Here is a 17,240-nt window from a genome sequence, read left to right on the forward strand (position 1 = left end):
TGAGAGTGAGATAGAAAATATGTGTAAATGTGGTAGCTGCTGGCTCACTTACCGAACCCTTGGGGAGCACAATGCAAGATGGGCAAGAATAGAATGTGAGATAATGAAATTTCGGAAATAGAACTTGAAGTTAAAAAAAATATAATTTATTAAATTAATTTTTTTAATTAAATTTATAATTAAAACATAGGCTTGAAATATTAAATTTAAAGGATTGAAAATTCGAAATTGAGTATTTTAGATTTGGTATTCGGAATTCGATATTTAAATTTTCAATCTGAAGTTTGAGACTACAAATTTCAGCTTCAGGAAATAATATTTGAAATCTACAGTTTTCCGCCATCGTTATTGGAGTTCTATAAATAGTACTCGTGACTTCGGTTACCTTCTCAGGTTTCCCAAAGACAACTCTTCATCGTCGGGATTGTAGGTCGATAAAGAAGACGCGTGATGAATTTAGAATTATTAGTTTTGGAGCTGTTCTCTCGGTTATCTTCTCAGGTTTCCCAAAGAAAACTCTCCGCCGTCACGATTGGATTTCAATAAAAAATACGTGCAATAAATAATAGAATATATAGTCGGTCCAATCAATTTTGCAGGTTTTCCTTCTCAGGATACCTAGAGATAATTTCTGCCGCGCGTTGAGACACATAGGATTTTCGAAATTTCATTTTCTCGTTCCGTCGATTGTTCGCTTTCACATAATCACTTACCTCAGTGAATCCTGATTCTTACCTCTCCCCACTAACAACTATCCCTCCCATGATAAACGCTAGGGAACCACGCTATAGAGGCGACCCTTCTGACCTTCGGGCGGCGAATATCATACTAACATTCCTTCCCTTCCCCTGGTGACTGTAAGGACGTGGCCGGCGTCGTTATTGACCATTTAAAGCTCGAATCCCCGAAAATTGCACAACGAGAATGATTTGCTAGTCCCAAGCGTCATTCTGAGTGTTCTGTGTGCAATTTGGTTGGTTCAGGTCAATCACGGAGAGCAACTACGAATTGTACAGTCTACCCAAGCTCAAGCTCCAGCTCAATTCACTGATCTCTTTTCTACTATGCCTCTTTTTTGCCCATCATGCGACGCTACAAATTGTCCAGTCTGAGCAGATTGCAACGCTCCGGATACAATGGGAAGTTTAGTGGATCTTGTCATGGTATGTGACGTAATGCAAGCCTGAAAAACTTATGTTGAACACTCCCTATTCTTGAACTCCATGTGAATGGATGAGGTAACCATACCAACAAAGCAGTCTCCAAAATTGGTCGTGCCAACGAACAACATAGAGTCTTCAGCCAATGTGGGTCAGTTTTGTAGTGTTTGTAGTGTAGTTTGTAGTGTTGACAATCTCCGTTGCTATGTTTTTCGCACTCACGAAGAATGTGGGATAAAAGAAATCAATAAATCAATGCACGATGCCTTACCTCTGATTTGACGTTTTCTTATGGTTGGCTTCAGCTCCCATTCGTTAAAATTTGAATAGAGACGTGTGGAAATTACAACAAATGGGAAAACTCTGAAAAAACACTGTCAAACTGACGTATTCATGCACTGATTTATACAGTTATCTACGTATTAGAATTCTGGAATAATTGTTGATTAGGTCCCACAACATTATTACAATACTATAACAACACTGATCAAGTATTACTTTGATATTGAAATTATACAATTTTTGTATTGTAAAGCTATTTCTCTTTAATTTGTTGCTTTTATTACTTCTTATGTCAGGATCGTCCAACCCAAATTGAATTATTAAGAAAAAAAGAGGTATTCCTTACTTTTTTATCCTGTTCGAGAAAGAATGTTTGGAAAAAAATATAGGAGGTTTTGTTCAAGACACGACCGCATTGTTGACGTAGAACTACGCCGTAGTTTAATTCAAGTCGCTTGTTTATAACTGCGGATGTTATTTTATTCTGCTATGAACATTTTTAAATAACCTTTCTACCAGTTTGGACACCCTGAAATTTTTCTTTTTATTGTAGAATCATATGACGATAATTGTTTGATGATCCATTCTTGTGCTCGCAGAACAATACATGCTCGAGATAAGCGCAGCTGTCATCCTTAGTGAAGAAAGTTTTGCTACTGGCAAGCGAAACCAAATCATATACAATATTTCAGAACGACCCTATTTACCCTAGCGTAAATATTTCCCTCCCGCTATCTCCCCTCCTTGTTTATATTTATCATTACGACTGCAATGCAATGGTATCAGTTTAATGCAATGGCATCAGTTTTATGCAATGATTGCCATGACATCAGCGAGTAAGTAATTTGGTCGCGTCCACAGCTCAATCCGAAACGATGACATGTGATGACACAAAACAAGGAAGAACGAGCAATATCCATTGCTTTGTATACAGAACGATACTGAAAGTTTGCCTTCCTTCCTTGCTTGATACTTTAAACTTCTTCAGTTCAATCGTCTCTAACCTTCAAAAATGCCCTTGGAAAACTTTACTTTATCCATAATATCACTCCTCCACCCCCAGTACCTTGAGAAAGGCATTCGATCTCTCGCCGCCCAGCTCACCCAGCAACGATGTTGTTCAGTCGATTTCCTCACGAAGAATGAAAGTTTGCCTCAGCGATTTCCACTGTTTATACTCTAGGCAATATTCTCCTTCGTTTTTCTTCTTTTCCTTAGTTCACAGAGACTTTACATCTTACGATTTCCTCTTCGTTGCTCGTCGATAAGTTGCTCGTTATTGACAGCTCTGTGCGGGAAAGCACACAAATGGACAGAACAAATGTATGAGGAAATGGGAATGCTTCCAGTTTTCATTAATTTAAACCATATACAGACTATGGAATTTTAATGTATAGCATATTAAACAAATCTTAGGGAATTTCCAATTCGTTTGGTATGTAAATCGCCAAAATCCGTTCGCGGCAAAAATAGTTATTAACGTTAACGTTATTTCATAAAAACGTGACCTGTTTTCTGATTTGGCACCCTTAACGAAAGACGTAGTTCTACGTGAAAAAAAACAGTTTGCATGCTTGCAAAATCAACACTATAGCGCAATTGCATTTCATGCAAAGTATGTATTATCTCTTCTTATTACGAACTATTCGTCAAATAGGAGATTTTAGGTCAGGTATTCTCAAATTATTTTGGGCAGGATAACCCTTTTCAAGAATGAAGTGGTACCATCGACCGCTATAGCCAAAATTATTTAATTTTTTTATCTATATTTTGTTCATACAAAATATCAATTCAAAAACTTTGCGGTTAGTTATGTGAGTAAACTGGACATCATTTTCGAATCAATAAATAGACATAAAAATCAGTAAGTATCAAGTGTAATCAATAATTATTAATACAAATTACAACAATAATACCTTCTACTAAAATATTAGTCATTCTTATAAAATTAATCCATATAACACGACCTATACAGTATCTTGAAAGTTTCATATAAGAACTTGTATTAATTAGCATGAGCATTAATTAGGGGTTGATTTGTAGACCTGGTCACCAAAACCACCAACCCCAAAGGCATACGTAATGCTTAATAGCATGCGTAATATTAATACTATTTAGAACTAAAAGTCCTTTCAGTGACCATGAGAAACTAATGTTCCATTGATGAATACGGAAGCAGGATTACTTTGGTTTTATATTCATGTGAATTAAAGACAATGGAGCACATTGACTCTATGCTCTTCTGAAGTTTAAAATGATTTGGAGAACCTATAAAATTTGATGTTTATATGAACTCAAATCCAGCATAACACGCGTACTACATGAACCATTTTGGGTAAAATTTCTTGCTATGAACATTGCACAAGTCGTAGTTGAAATGGTATATCGATCAATTGGAATGTTTTAGACGACCTAGAACATCGGACCGTCCCCGGGTACACGATTGAGGGGTGCAGAATGTACCAAATGAATATAAATTAATTGAATAAATACGATTGATTCTCCCACTCTGTCGGGGGGTCAGGGGCGCAAATTGACTCTTCCGCCCCGCGTGCGAAAACCTCACTTGACGCCACTGTGCAGATGCAAACTCGAATCACGTTGATTCAACAATCAAAACGTACTCGCTCTTTGTTTTACAACTTATCAGAAATAAGATATTTCTTGACGAACGATCTTCTTCACTCTTCCCGGAACTTCTTTCAGCTCGCTCGTACATTGCGCCAGTCGATTCAATATTTCAACTTTATATTCTCGAAAAGAAACGTATTTTTTTCGTAGGCAGTATACCTTTCATCAAAATTTTTCATCTCAGAATATGCGCGAAGTAAACATAGTGCGGAACTTGCACTGATGAGCTGGAGCAAAGCAGAAGAGAAATAATAAATAGGACGTAGGGTAACAGGGGGTAAAATGCCCACCTTAAGCAAATAAGGCCCAAACATGTGTTGTTACTACATTATTCATTGTTTTTTCACATTAAAAGCGTAGCCACGTCTGTTTTCTTTGTAATCATGTGTACTAAAATGGTTACGAATGAAGAAAACCAATAAAAATGATGAAAATTCTGCAAGATTATATTGTATGCATTCCTATAACAGACGGGGTAAAATGATCTATATGGTGTCCAAAACGCACCACAACAACGGTTCAAAATGCCAAACGACTTCGAATCATATCTTTTGATTAAATCTTGATTCGCTGTGAACCCCGGCCTCAGATACGTTTCTCGCCTGCTAGGAATATCAGATGCTTTCGAATTTTCGAGCCTTTTTTGTTGTCGAACCAGAGACTCCGAGGAATTTTCATTTCAATATTTCATATTTACAAATGTATTATTACGTGCCGCTGTTCACAAAAAAATCTCTACGTGCCGCTGTACATAGAAGTCCTGGCAGACTTTCGGTTATTTAAGTATGAGTTTTTATTGTAATTGTTAGGTTTAGGTTATTGGATGGGTTTCAGTAGTGCGAAACATTGTAATAATTATGTTCGTTCCAGTTTTCATTACATTATTCAAAAACAGGTATGTGAAAACGGGTATATGCCCATAAGAATTGGAGAAAAACTTCTGTTATTTGGTTGAGAAAATCGCATTTCAAAAAAAAAATAAACTTTTAACATTTCTCGCTTAACTTTTGAAAAGGTCCTATGTAACAAAAGTAAACAAATCGAGTTTATGGATGCACGCTCTTAGTTTTCAATCATTGAATGCATTACAAAAACAATCGTTCATGTATCTATCTTCTTCATCTTTTTATCGCCGATACAAAAAATATCCAATGTGCAGATTCGTATTTTAAGCACTCGGCTGTTACTTCGGACGCCACTTTCCTCAGACGCTCGGAACGTCCGAAGTAACAAAGCAGTCAAAACAACACAAAGTCGTACTTCGGTCGTTTTGGGTTTTTGTTTCTTGCAGGCGTTGTTAGCGATTTCAGTGCAATTCAACGAGTGACAACAACAATAATATGTCTTTAGAACGAAATGCTGATATTTGAATTGCTGTTTAGTAGTTAGTTTCAGATTCGCATCGTGCAACGTAATATGTCCAATGTACCAACGCGGCAGTCAAAACGTCCAATGTAACATTTTTTGTTCCTAGGCTTCAAATTTGAGCTCAAATCACTGAACAACAGTTACGATTGGTTTTTCAGAGTTATTCTTGACTGCTAGTGGTGAAAGTAGCGATAGAGATCGATACCTTTCAATACAATTCGCAGATTAATGTTCGGGTCTTCAACTTCGTTTTTCTCGAGTTGACGAAAATGTTACATTGGACCTTTTCAAAAGTTACGCGAGATTTGTTGATTCAAACTCATTCGATAGCTTATGAATATAGGAATATTATGAAGTTTCCATAATTTAAATTAGCCATATAGTGCTTCAAAAGTTTTATGGCAGAAGCAGCCAAAGTTGCATTAAATCATGCAGTTTTTCATACATTGCTATATTTTAAAGCAAGATGAGGTTTGCTGTGTTAGCATATATTCAGTAGTATTTACTATAAGAAATTATGTTATGAGCATCGAAAAATTCCTGCCAATTATTTAATTTTCCATGATATTTCAAGAGGTGCGTTTTACCTCGACGGCGCGTTTTACCCCCCGTTCCCCTACCACGTTGGTTTTCATACCGTTATGTGCAGAATGGTTGTGTATGATTCAATCACACGTACGGATTGTTGATTTTATACGCTATTAAATAGATAAAGGAAGTGGGTAGGCTGACCGAACCGTTTTGATACCGTTTTAAACGGGGTAGTACCGTGTTTTTCGACCATTTGTTATTGTCCCGTCTTTTTATCAATGTGTATCGTATTTTGAGTATGAAGAGAATAAAATTATTGTTTTGCCATTGTTTTCAATAATTTTTATATTATTGGAAATATGGGTTTAAATTTTGCAGAGAATTCACGGAGAAAAAGTTTGTCTGTCAATTGTGAGTGCGTGTAGAATAATTGAAAAGTTTTTGTGATTTCGTCGGTGAACATTATGCTAAATAGCTTGAGCATAGTAACACACGATTCCTTTCGTTTGGCTTCTTATCGAGAGGATTTTTGGTATTTTAACGAATAACCTTCCTATTTCTTTCAACAAGAAAAATGTTTGGTTGTACTACGCGATTAGTTTTAAAACTTGTATCTCAAACTATGGTTGCTTTCAACAAAGGTCGATTAGTGATCTTGCATACATTTATTGGCCGTGTTGGCATATCACTAGAATTTTTCAGCATAAAAGGGAAACAGTATTTTTGACCAGTGAAGTGTAAAATGTTCTTAAAAGTCTAGTTGAGTCTGAAGCGGACCGAGCGTCCAAGACAATTTCTTTTATAAAAAAATAACAACCCTTTTTTTTTGTTTCCGTCAGGAGGCACGTTTGTCCTCCCGCGTCGCTGACGATCGACTCTCTTCACTTTATTTTTTATCGTACTCCCTAATCCTTCACAGAGAATGTAAAGTGCTCTAAGAAAACTAAAACTATCTTATTCGCTACCTGGAACAAGTTTTGGGTTTTTCCCATTCGTATGGAAAATTTCAACAATCCTATTCGAAAATCCTTGGTTGGATTTTCCCTATCTCTAGTAGGAACGTTTCCCATTAAAAAGATCAATTCATATACTTATATCCTATGACATGCTTTTTCAGTAAAATTCTACCTCGGGAAACCAATGTCAGGTCACTGCATCTCCCCCTACTCAATGAGTTTTAGGGAAAACTGGAAGAGTTTTCTCTTAAATTGGATCGTAAGGTTAATCCTCATATATTCCTTATAATATATAGTTTTCCTCTTTTTTATTAATAGTATAATCTTATAAATTCTCTAATTGAAACATATTATTGCAGTAGTTTTTTATGTAAACATGTAAAAGTATTTCCTCAAAATATTTTTGTTTGCTATAATATCTATTCCGAAAGCTTTTTTTATATAAAATCCACCAATGTGTTCTCCTTGACAATTTATACCAAAAAAAAACGATGTCAAACAGAATTCAACGCTATTGATCCAAAATCGATTATGTAAATTCAATCTGTTTTGATTTAACTGAACAGATGAATTTTCAGTAAGTGTTCTTAATTTCGGGATGCAGTGAAACTGAATCCTTCAATTCTGTAATTCCGTAATTCTAAATTGAAACTGAAATTATCATATCCCCTAAAAGGTTCCCAAAAAGTCTTATCAATATTCGTCATTGACTTTTACAGCATAATTAAAAACATTCTTTATTATTTCCTTATTTACTTCTTTTGACGTGGGACTACGTCTAACCGGAATATATGGAGGGTAAAATGAAAACCTAAACACAGAACATGCAGGAAAAAATGAAAGATTTCGAATGCTTATAGCTCGAACATTTCGTACTGGATAGGAGAGATGTGCGCATCACTTGATATTTCTACGCATCTATCGCAACTAACAAAATGTTGTTTTTCATTAGATAAACAATTGAATAACTGTAAAATATTAGGCGTTATCTAAACGCCCTAACTGCATCGTTTTGATTGGCCCGATTTACGGTTTCCCTAACACAGCCATCAAAACCAAGCAGCCTTGGGGAAATCGGCATTGCAAATACATGAAAGTAGGGGGACTATTGTTCTCATCGAAAAATGTTCCCTAACACAGACTTTAAAACCAAGCAGCGAAATCGGCATTGCAAACACACGAAAGAGCCTAGAGGCGAGTGAACTGAAAAGTTTAAACCCTCTTAAAGCCAAAAAGAAGAAAAAGAACACACGAAAGTAGGGGGAGCTTTTGTTCCCACCGAAATGTGTTCCCTAATAGATTTCTAAACCAAGGTGAAAATCGGTATTTCAAATTCATGCAAGTCGGGGGTATTTTTGTTCCGACTGGAATGTGTTTCCCTAACACAGACTTCAAATCCATGAAGCGTGGGGAAATCGGCATTGCGAATTCATACAAATCGGGGGTATTTTTGTTCCGATTGAAATGTGTTTCCCTAACACAGACTTCAAAACCGAGGTTTCTGGGGAAATCGGCTCTGCAAATAAATGCAAACTGCGAGTACTTTTGTCCTCGCTTGCCTTTGTGCAGAGTGGAATATGTCTGTCCTAACATGATCTTCTAAACTTAGGAACCTGGGAAAATCGTGCAGCCACTAGAAGCGAATGAACTTCCCAGTTTCAAGCAAATTCGAGATTCGAGAAGTATGTACACTTTTGGGATGTAAACTTCAGAGGGAAATGTAAAATAAAATAATCGTTTGATAATTTTTTTTTTCTTTATTGGAAAGATTTTCAGCCTTAGGCTGGTTCATCAAACGTTTGATAATTCTTCCGTACATATATTTTGTTCTAGTCATCATACCAAACGTAAAAGGTCCGTCATTAAATTTACTTGTAACGAAGAACAATCAATCACAATAAATGAATTGACTTTACACGGCATTTGTTCATTTTTTTCACTCACAGAGCAAATATATTGAACTCAATTGAATTTGGAAACTGTTTCATTCAATCAAGAATTTAATCAATACAAACGAATGATTGCTAAGCTAAGGTAGTTCCACGTGAACCTTGCGGTTATATCATAGATATAACCCACTCATTTTTTTTTTTTACTGATTATATTGTTAATTCATTTATTGGAGAATATTCCCTTCTTTAATTTTTCATTTCCTTCATTATATATTTTGAGGGTATGAATTCCTCTCTCATTATCTTCTTTGCTTTCTTGCATGAATATGTATTTCTTTATTTTAAGTTCCCACATTTCGAGGTGCTATGGACCTTCATGTAAGTATTGGGGTATACATGTCCTTACAGGAATGCATTCCTGGTTTTTCCAGCCATTCGGTACATTCTAAAGCTATTATTGCGATTGATGGACACATTCTTGTAATAAATTGGCTGTAGACAAATATGACTCAACATTTTACATTTTTTTTAAATCCCACCTAAAAGTGTGTTTGTTTAAATTAGAATCACACCCTTTTAAATTATCGATAAGTACCTTTCCCATATTGCCCTAATCATACAATTAACGTATAGGAGATATGATTATGTATCTTAAAATGAATAATCAGTTCTTACAGAATTGAAGGGAAATTAATTTTGGTTGCCATTCAAATATTATAAGTCAGTCTTGTATTATTGGTAAGTCTGACATTTTCGCTTTATTTTATTTGCCGTTTTGAGTATCCACGAGAAGTTATGACCAAATTGGATCTCTCGTAGGATTTTGTTTTAAAGAATGATGAATCCTATTTAGAACGCTACAATTTTCTTCTACGATTGATTTTTCGGAAGAATATTTCTACAGTCTTATTCTATCTCACCGTCATCAATGTATTGAATACAATGTATTTAGGACTACAAGACGTGGTTCAATAACTAAAATTACGATGAAACTAAAAGATAAAATATAATTTACGTTTTGTTTGTGTGTGTTTTTTTTTTTTTTTTTGAAAATAAATTGGCTCTGCTGAGTGTCTTCTTGGTACACATATTGCAGTCATATTCGTTGTCATAATATGAATTTCTAAACAATTATACTTGAACTCTGAATTGAATAAACTGAACTCTTGATTCTCATGGCGTGAGAAATTTAGAAAATGGAAACGTAATGAGAATTGCTTTACCTATGTCTAGTCTTACCGAAATTGATGCTCCTCTGGATTGATATTCGTTCTTGTCCGCCTCCTTTCGCCAACAGATGGTTTGCCATACTTCCCCGTCTTTCTGCCTATCGACTAAATGCAGATCACCTTGAACCGCCAGCGCCTTCGTATTGACGCCGCTTTTGAGAAAAAACACCAACACCAATATATCAATATATCATCGAAACTGTCCGTCTGCGTTGTAATCCATTCTCAAATACCGGCAGTAGGCGTTTACTTTTCAATCGTTTATCCAGATACTCCGAGGATCAGTGTCGTGCCCTTGTTCAAAGTACAATATTCAATTTGATAGCTCCATTCGCAGGTTTCAAATTGAGTCTAGCACATCACAAAATACGTTCGTCGGCACATTTTAATCAGTTATTATACTTTTCAGATTATTACCGCCACTTCACTCATTCAAGAAACGATCAAAAGTCATAGTTCCGATATGCTCTTCTAATTTAACTGTTCCAACAAAGCACATTCACATTAGTTCTCGTATAATATAATACATCAGAGACTGTCAAGTACACGAAAAATGACTGGCCCAACTTCCGCGGTTTTCACACAGTCACGTGATAACACAAAATTTCGTCTTTTCTGGAACAATCACTTTTGTCTCTTTATTTTTTTTTTGATAAACACCGCGTAAGCACTCGCGCTAGTTTATGAATAATAACTTAATTTGAATAAACTGTCATTTGAATAAGCTGTCACCAAATGAAGCGGACCGAGCGTCCAAGACAATTTCTTTTATAAAAAAAATAACAACACTTTTTTTTGTTTCCGTCAGGAGGCACGTTTGTCCTCCCGCGTCACTAGGGATTGCATTACCGTGCCAAAATTTCAATAACCGGTTATTCGGTAATGAAAATTTTATTACCGGTAAAACCGGTAAATTATCGGTAAAAAACCTACTAAAATTTAAAATGAAGGAACGACTTTTATTTATAATGATCAGTTTACAAATAAACATTTTGCAAGTTTTTGCTGATTAACACTAGGTTTGCGGACGTTTCTTATATACCTATCTCTACGAACACGCGATCAATTACTTACCTCGATCAATTCATAAAAGTGGAATATGTGGAGATGGAATATAAATGCAGCCGATTTTTGTAATTTTCCATATACAATTCGAAATGCGTGAAAATGACGTGTAAACCTAGTGTTAAAGTAATACTTAAGGACACAGAGAATGTTAATTTGGTTGACTTCTAATCTCGATCGGATCTCATTAACAAAATTTCCAAAAGAGGAAAACGCCCGTTCAGAGTCCAATTATGTAGGGTGTACCGCACGAAGAGTATCGAATACCATTGTCATCCGGGTTGCAACATATACAGAATATTCTGTATTTTACAGATTTCTCGCCAAATCTCAGATACAGAATCTGTATATACAGAATTACAGATTTTCAGCAAAAATATAGAATTTTTTTAAATTCAATTTTAAATATTGAATTTATTACTGCGCATACATTGATACCTTGATTCACAAAAAAAAAGTAGAACACAACGCAACAATATGGCTTTCATTGGAGGCAGTTGTTAAGCGAAATCTTGAGCGAATCGAAGAGCTTAAACTATTCTATTCATTCCAAGTCAAGTATGACCATAATCAATCCACCATACATCCACCATACACCATACACTCATTTAAACTGTCCTATGACTAAATCGGTTATGCTGTTCCTAAACATTGTTCTATCGCTCATCAATGAAGTCATTCCACTTTTCAATCAGAAAGTTCTCAATTTTGCGAACTTTATAATGAGACAAATATATTATTGTTGATCATGTCGGGTAACTTATGATTTCAGAGCTACGTGCAACGATTCGTTAATGCTGATTATAATGTGAAAGATTTTGAACACGTTCTGAAGAAGCCTGAGAATGTTTACGTTGGTATCGGGAAGAAGAAGCTGAAAAAATATTGGATGTAGCTAGGAAGCTGACCTTCAATTCGATTTGTTGTGATTTCTATATTAAACTCGTGAAACAGATTTCAAAGAAATTTCAAATTTGATTTCAGCGATCCGGTTATCAAAACTACGGCCTTGATAAACCCTTCAAATTTTCGTCAAATTACCAAACCTAAATAATTTGATACGCCAAATTCCACAATTTGTTGAAGTAATAGACTAGGCTTGGGGAACGAATTCAGGCTACTCAAGACGAATCTTATTGGGCAAAAATTGAGTGAGTCAGGAATAATTTGGTCCCAGCTGTTGGATGTCGAAAGGCGCCTTTTTGATAACATTCATCAGCGTCTGTAGAGCAAGTATTTTCGCATGCCAACGAAAACCGGGAATCGGTTTGCCCCCACAATTACAGACACTATTTTGGAAGCGAAAAACTATGTATCGGCTCAAGGAGGAGCTTCAAGGATGATATGGACGAAAAGTTTTAAAGCAAAGTGTATAAACAACATACAATTCAGAGGATTAGAAGAATAGAACCTTTTTATGATTTACTTTGTTGAATTGATACGACTTCAACAAAATAAACCTACATTTCATTTTTGTTTTCCTTAATTTTTCGATACAGATTTTTTATGCAGATTTTTTTTGCTAATAATACAGGTATACAGATTTTTACCAAAAAAAATACAGAGTTAAATGTGGCAACCCTGATTGTCATGTATTTGCCTCTGATGCCCTCTGTACGAAAACTCTTGTCCGAGGCTTTTCATCAATCCGTTAATTGACGTTGAACTTGGACTGGACGTTGATACTTTTCATTGTTGCAATCGTCGTTCAAGTTGATGCTCAACTGTTCTGCAGGTTTCGCAGGATTTCTTCCTCCTGTTGTCCAGCTACTGAATCAATATCATTATCGTCAAATTTGATTTAGTCAGGAACAATTTGAAATGCCTGTTTGATCAATGCAGTCCGTGACATTGGATAGAAGACGCCAAAATCATCATGAATTGTGTTACCACCACGAGCAGAATGATTATTCATGTACGGAAACAAATCTGCATATACGAAACGTTTTTCTGCAATCCTTCCAATCAGGACTTCCAGCAGCTGCTTCAAAGTTCCTGATGGTTGCTCCGATAGCTGCTCTAGCATAAAGTGCAATCTGGCATCAGCTTCATTAAGGGTTCAACAGCGACCAGAACTGGTTTGAGGGCATCAACCAATTCCTTCATCGCTGTCAGTTCTTCATCACTGAAGCTTATCTTTTGTTTCGTTTTCAGATCGGGTAGCGATTTTTGAACTGAAGTTCAGAGAACCTAGAATCGGCGCGTTTTTTTTCTCGATTTTATTTGATTCTCGAGTAATATTTCAAAGCGGCATAAAGGCAAATATTCTTTATAGTGTAAAAATAAAAATAACCGATATTACCGGTTATTGATTGTAAAATGACCGGTAATTCAGTAATGGAAAATGGCCCGGTATTACCGATAAAACCGGTAACGGTAAAACCGGTTAACAATCCCTACGCGTCACCGCGTCGATCGACTCTCTTTACTTTATTTTTTATCGTTCTCCCTAATCCTTCACAGAGTTGTTTGGGAAAATTGCTCGTATGGTGCATCGTCGACTTGTCACATACCTCGTGGGTTGTTGTTACCTGAGCGCGGAGCGCGTGCTGGCAAGGGAACCGAGCTTTACCTAGCTACGATGGAAAGAGTCATTAGCGATGCAATGGAAGACAGGAAGCACGTAGACTGTGCCCTGCTAGACCTTTCGAAGGCCTACGACAAGGTATGGAGAGAACCGATAATCCACACCCTGCGGAAATGGAGGGTATCCGGCTTGAGCATTCTGCAGGATACCCTCCATTTCTACAAAGCTTCCTAGAGGACAAATGCTTCCGAGTGGCAGTGGAAGAAAAACAGTCGTCGTCACGTAACCAGGCGAATGGTGTACCGCAGGGAGCTGTATTGTCTGTGACGCTGGAAAACGCTATAGTAAAATTCATGGGCTGTTAATTGAAATGAAGATAATCAAACCTTCAAGATCAGCGAGACTGCTGGGGTGGTGATTGATAATAAATTGTCATTCATCCCCCATGTACAGGAAGTAAAGCGGAGCACCAAGAGTCGTCTGAATGTACTAAAATTAATCGGCGGTCCACGTGGAAACGCAAACAGAAAGACTTTATTAAATATCGTGAACGGATGGATTGTCCCGAAGATATTCTACGGCATTGGCATGTACAGCAGAGGTGGAAAAAAAGGCCATCAATAAACTAGAGCCGACATATAATGAGGCGATTCGGAACTGCACGGGAGCCATGAGAACAAGTCCTATTCCATCTCTGATGGCGGAATCCAGACAGTTGCCTATGGAATTTGCCGCAGCTATGGCGTTAATCAATTGTGCCAACCGTCTGGCAGTGGGATCAATCTCTCCCGTGAATCCTACCCGACAGTTAGGAGGGCTATGGTTCAATACAAGCAGTTAACGGGATATGATCTACTGATCTACCATCGATTGCAAGGAAGCTCCGTACTGGCTCCATGGAGTGGTTTACCCCCAGGCCGTGCTTGGATTGGAGTTTGGAGAAGAAGATTCCCGCCGGATCGAGCTCGTCTGTGGCACCACAGGTATTTCTTGCTCACATCGAAGAAGTCTACAGGAACTACAGGAAAATTTACACGGATGGATCGGTAGACAAGAATGTAGCCGGTTGTGCTCACTAGAGTAAAAAGAAGAGTGAAACATATCGTCTACCGGATGGATGCTCAGCTTTCTCAGCCGAAGCGTTTGCGATCTGGAAGGCGCAACAAAGATCCGATTGAACCAACGGTTATTTTCACTGATTCGGCGAGTAGCATGAGAGCATTGGAACATGGAAGTTGTCACCTATGGATTCAACGCGCGGAGGAATTTTGGCACCAGGTCAACGTAGCGATTTGTTGGGTTCCTGGACATTCTGGGATTCCTGGCAATGAGAAGGCGGACGAGTTTTTTTTTATTAATCCGTTTATTTTTACAGGCTCAGTTACATAAGTTTAAAGGAGCCAAACTCTTAACTATATTTCAACTAGCATATATCAACATGTTGTTTCCTTAATTCTATGGTTAATGAAATAGGAAACCGATTACTCGCGGTCGACTCGAGTTTAGAAGGTTGACACATTTTCATTAGGAAAAGGTTGGGATGTAAGGAGATGTGTGTTTACACTCGCACTCACATTCACATTCACATTCTCATTCACACTGACACTTCACACTCAATTCTTAAAACTATCCTTACATCTAATATGTATTAACAATTTAACTTATTCTAATGTTAGTAGGAAGGGAACCGATAGCTCGCGAAGGACGAAAAGGAGGGGAAAAGGATGTATGAACAATCACACTCGAAGATCGATAGCTTTAAGGAAAACATATATTTGGGACATGTAATCAAGGTCTAACCGAGCCACCACATCTCTCACCGGCACATTGGACTGCTTTCCTCCAGCCCGAAGGGAGTTTTCTAAATTCGATCTGGCGACAAGATACAACTCGCACGACCAAACAACGTGTTCGATGTCGTGGTAACCATGGCCACAACCGCAGAGATTGCTATCGGCAAGATTAAAACGAATAAGCAGCGCGTCTAACGAACAGTGATTGGACATGAGTCGGGAGAAGGTGCGAATAAAGTCCCGACTCAAGTCCAGACTTTTGAACCACGGATTGAGGCTAACCTTAGGGATAATTGAGTGGAGCCACCGGCCCAATTCATCTTCGTTCCACTTGCGTTGCCAGTTAACGATGGTATTTTTACGAACTAAAGAATAAAATTCATTGAAGGCGATTTGACGCTGATAAATTTCGCCTTCAATTGCACCTACCTTTGCTAATGAGTCAGCCCTCTCATTACCCGGAATTGAGCAATGTGAAGGGACCCAGACAAAGGTAATGACATAACAGCGTCTGGATAAAGCACTCAAAATTTCTCATATTCTCTCAAGGAAGTACGGCGAGTGCTTTTCCGGCCTCACTGAACGGATAGCTTCGACAGAGCTCAGACTATCCGTTACAATGTAATAGTGTTCAACAGGTCGTGAGGCGACGCTGTCCAGCGCCCAGTGTATTGCTGCCAATTCAGCAATATATACTGAGCAAGGATACTGAAGACTGTGTGAGGTGCTAAAAAATTCGTTGAACACTCCAAATCCTGTGGACTCATTCATAGAGGACTCATCAGTAAAGTACATATTATCACAATTGACACGCCCATACTTTGCTTCGAAAATCGTAGGAACGATCCCCGATCGATGATAATCTGGAATTCCATGGATATCCTGCTTCATGGACAGATCAAAATGCACAGAGGAATTGATGTAGTCAGGAAAACAAACACGGTTGGGAAAGCAGACGAGTTGGCAGCAAAAGGAAGGAAGAAATCACACCCCACGACATGCATTCCGGTCCCAAGAGAGGATGTCGATCGGATGGTGAGGCACCGAATTCGCCAGGCATGGGAGAGCTCATGGAGAAGAAGTGACAAATTTTTAAGAGAAATCAAATCAACAACAATGCCCTGGACGGACTATGGAAAACCGCAAGAACAAAGAATATTGACCAGGCTACGTATTGGACACACATATCTGACTCATGGACATCTGTTGGAAGGAAAGGAGGCAAATCCGTGCATATTCTGTGGTGAGAGGATGTCGGTGAAGCATCTTCTGGCAGACTCCCCAGGATTGACCCATGCGTGGAGCCGATACGGAATATGTGGTACGGTAGAAGAAATACTTGCTCCTGATCGGAAAGCAGAAACGAAAGTGTTAAATTTCCTAAGAGAAGTGACATTAATTGACAAAATTTAGATGAAAAGTAACAAAAACAAAAAAAAGAAACAGAGAACAGCATCAAAAGTCGAAAAAAAAGTATAATTAAAATATAATTGCTAAATGTAATTAATTTGAACAATGGCGAATAAGAATATTTTTTCAAAGCCACTTTAATAAAGCAACAACAACAACAACAACTTCATTTTATAATAGGTGTGATATTATCACGTCTTTATACAACAGCGCCCATACGTTTAAAAATGGTTTCAGCCCATACGTTAAACCATTTTTAAAACAGCATTATTTGCGCATTTGACCCTCCAGCAGACGAAAAAGCATTATTTCTGCCGAACATGAAGTGTTTTCTGCCAACGCTAGTTTGGGTGTAGGTTTAGAAACAGGTTAATTTGGAAAACTAAACTCAACACC

General features: G+C 37.5%; 2 protein-coding genes across 7 annotated transcripts in view; one reads left to right on the forward strand and one right to left on the reverse strand.

The window, feature by feature from the left end:
• LOC129761365 (uncharacterized) overlaps window positions 1–13,875 on the forward strand; it is a 48,914-nt gene extending 35,039 nt beyond the window's left edge. Inside the window, exon 5 of the mRNA XM_055759085.1 lies at window positions 13,578–13,875. Within this exon, the coding sequence (XP_055615060.1) occupies window positions 13,578–13,875 (298 nt within the window). The remainder of the gene's footprint in view (window positions 1–13,577) is intronic.
• The window catches only part of LOC129763463 (acetylcholine receptor subunit alpha-like), a 427,268-nt gene that overhangs the window by 346,632 nt on the left and 63,396 nt on the right, over window positions 1–17,240 (reverse strand). The window lies entirely within an intron of this gene.

The sequence above is a fragment of the Toxorhynchites rutilus genome, chromosome 1, assembly GCF_029784135.1.
Source record: "Toxorhynchites rutilus septentrionalis strain SRP chromosome 1, ASM2978413v1, whole genome shotgun sequence".
NCBI classification, from domain to species: domain Eukaryota; kingdom Metazoa; phylum Arthropoda; class Insecta; order Diptera; family Culicidae; genus Toxorhynchites; species Toxorhynchites rutilus.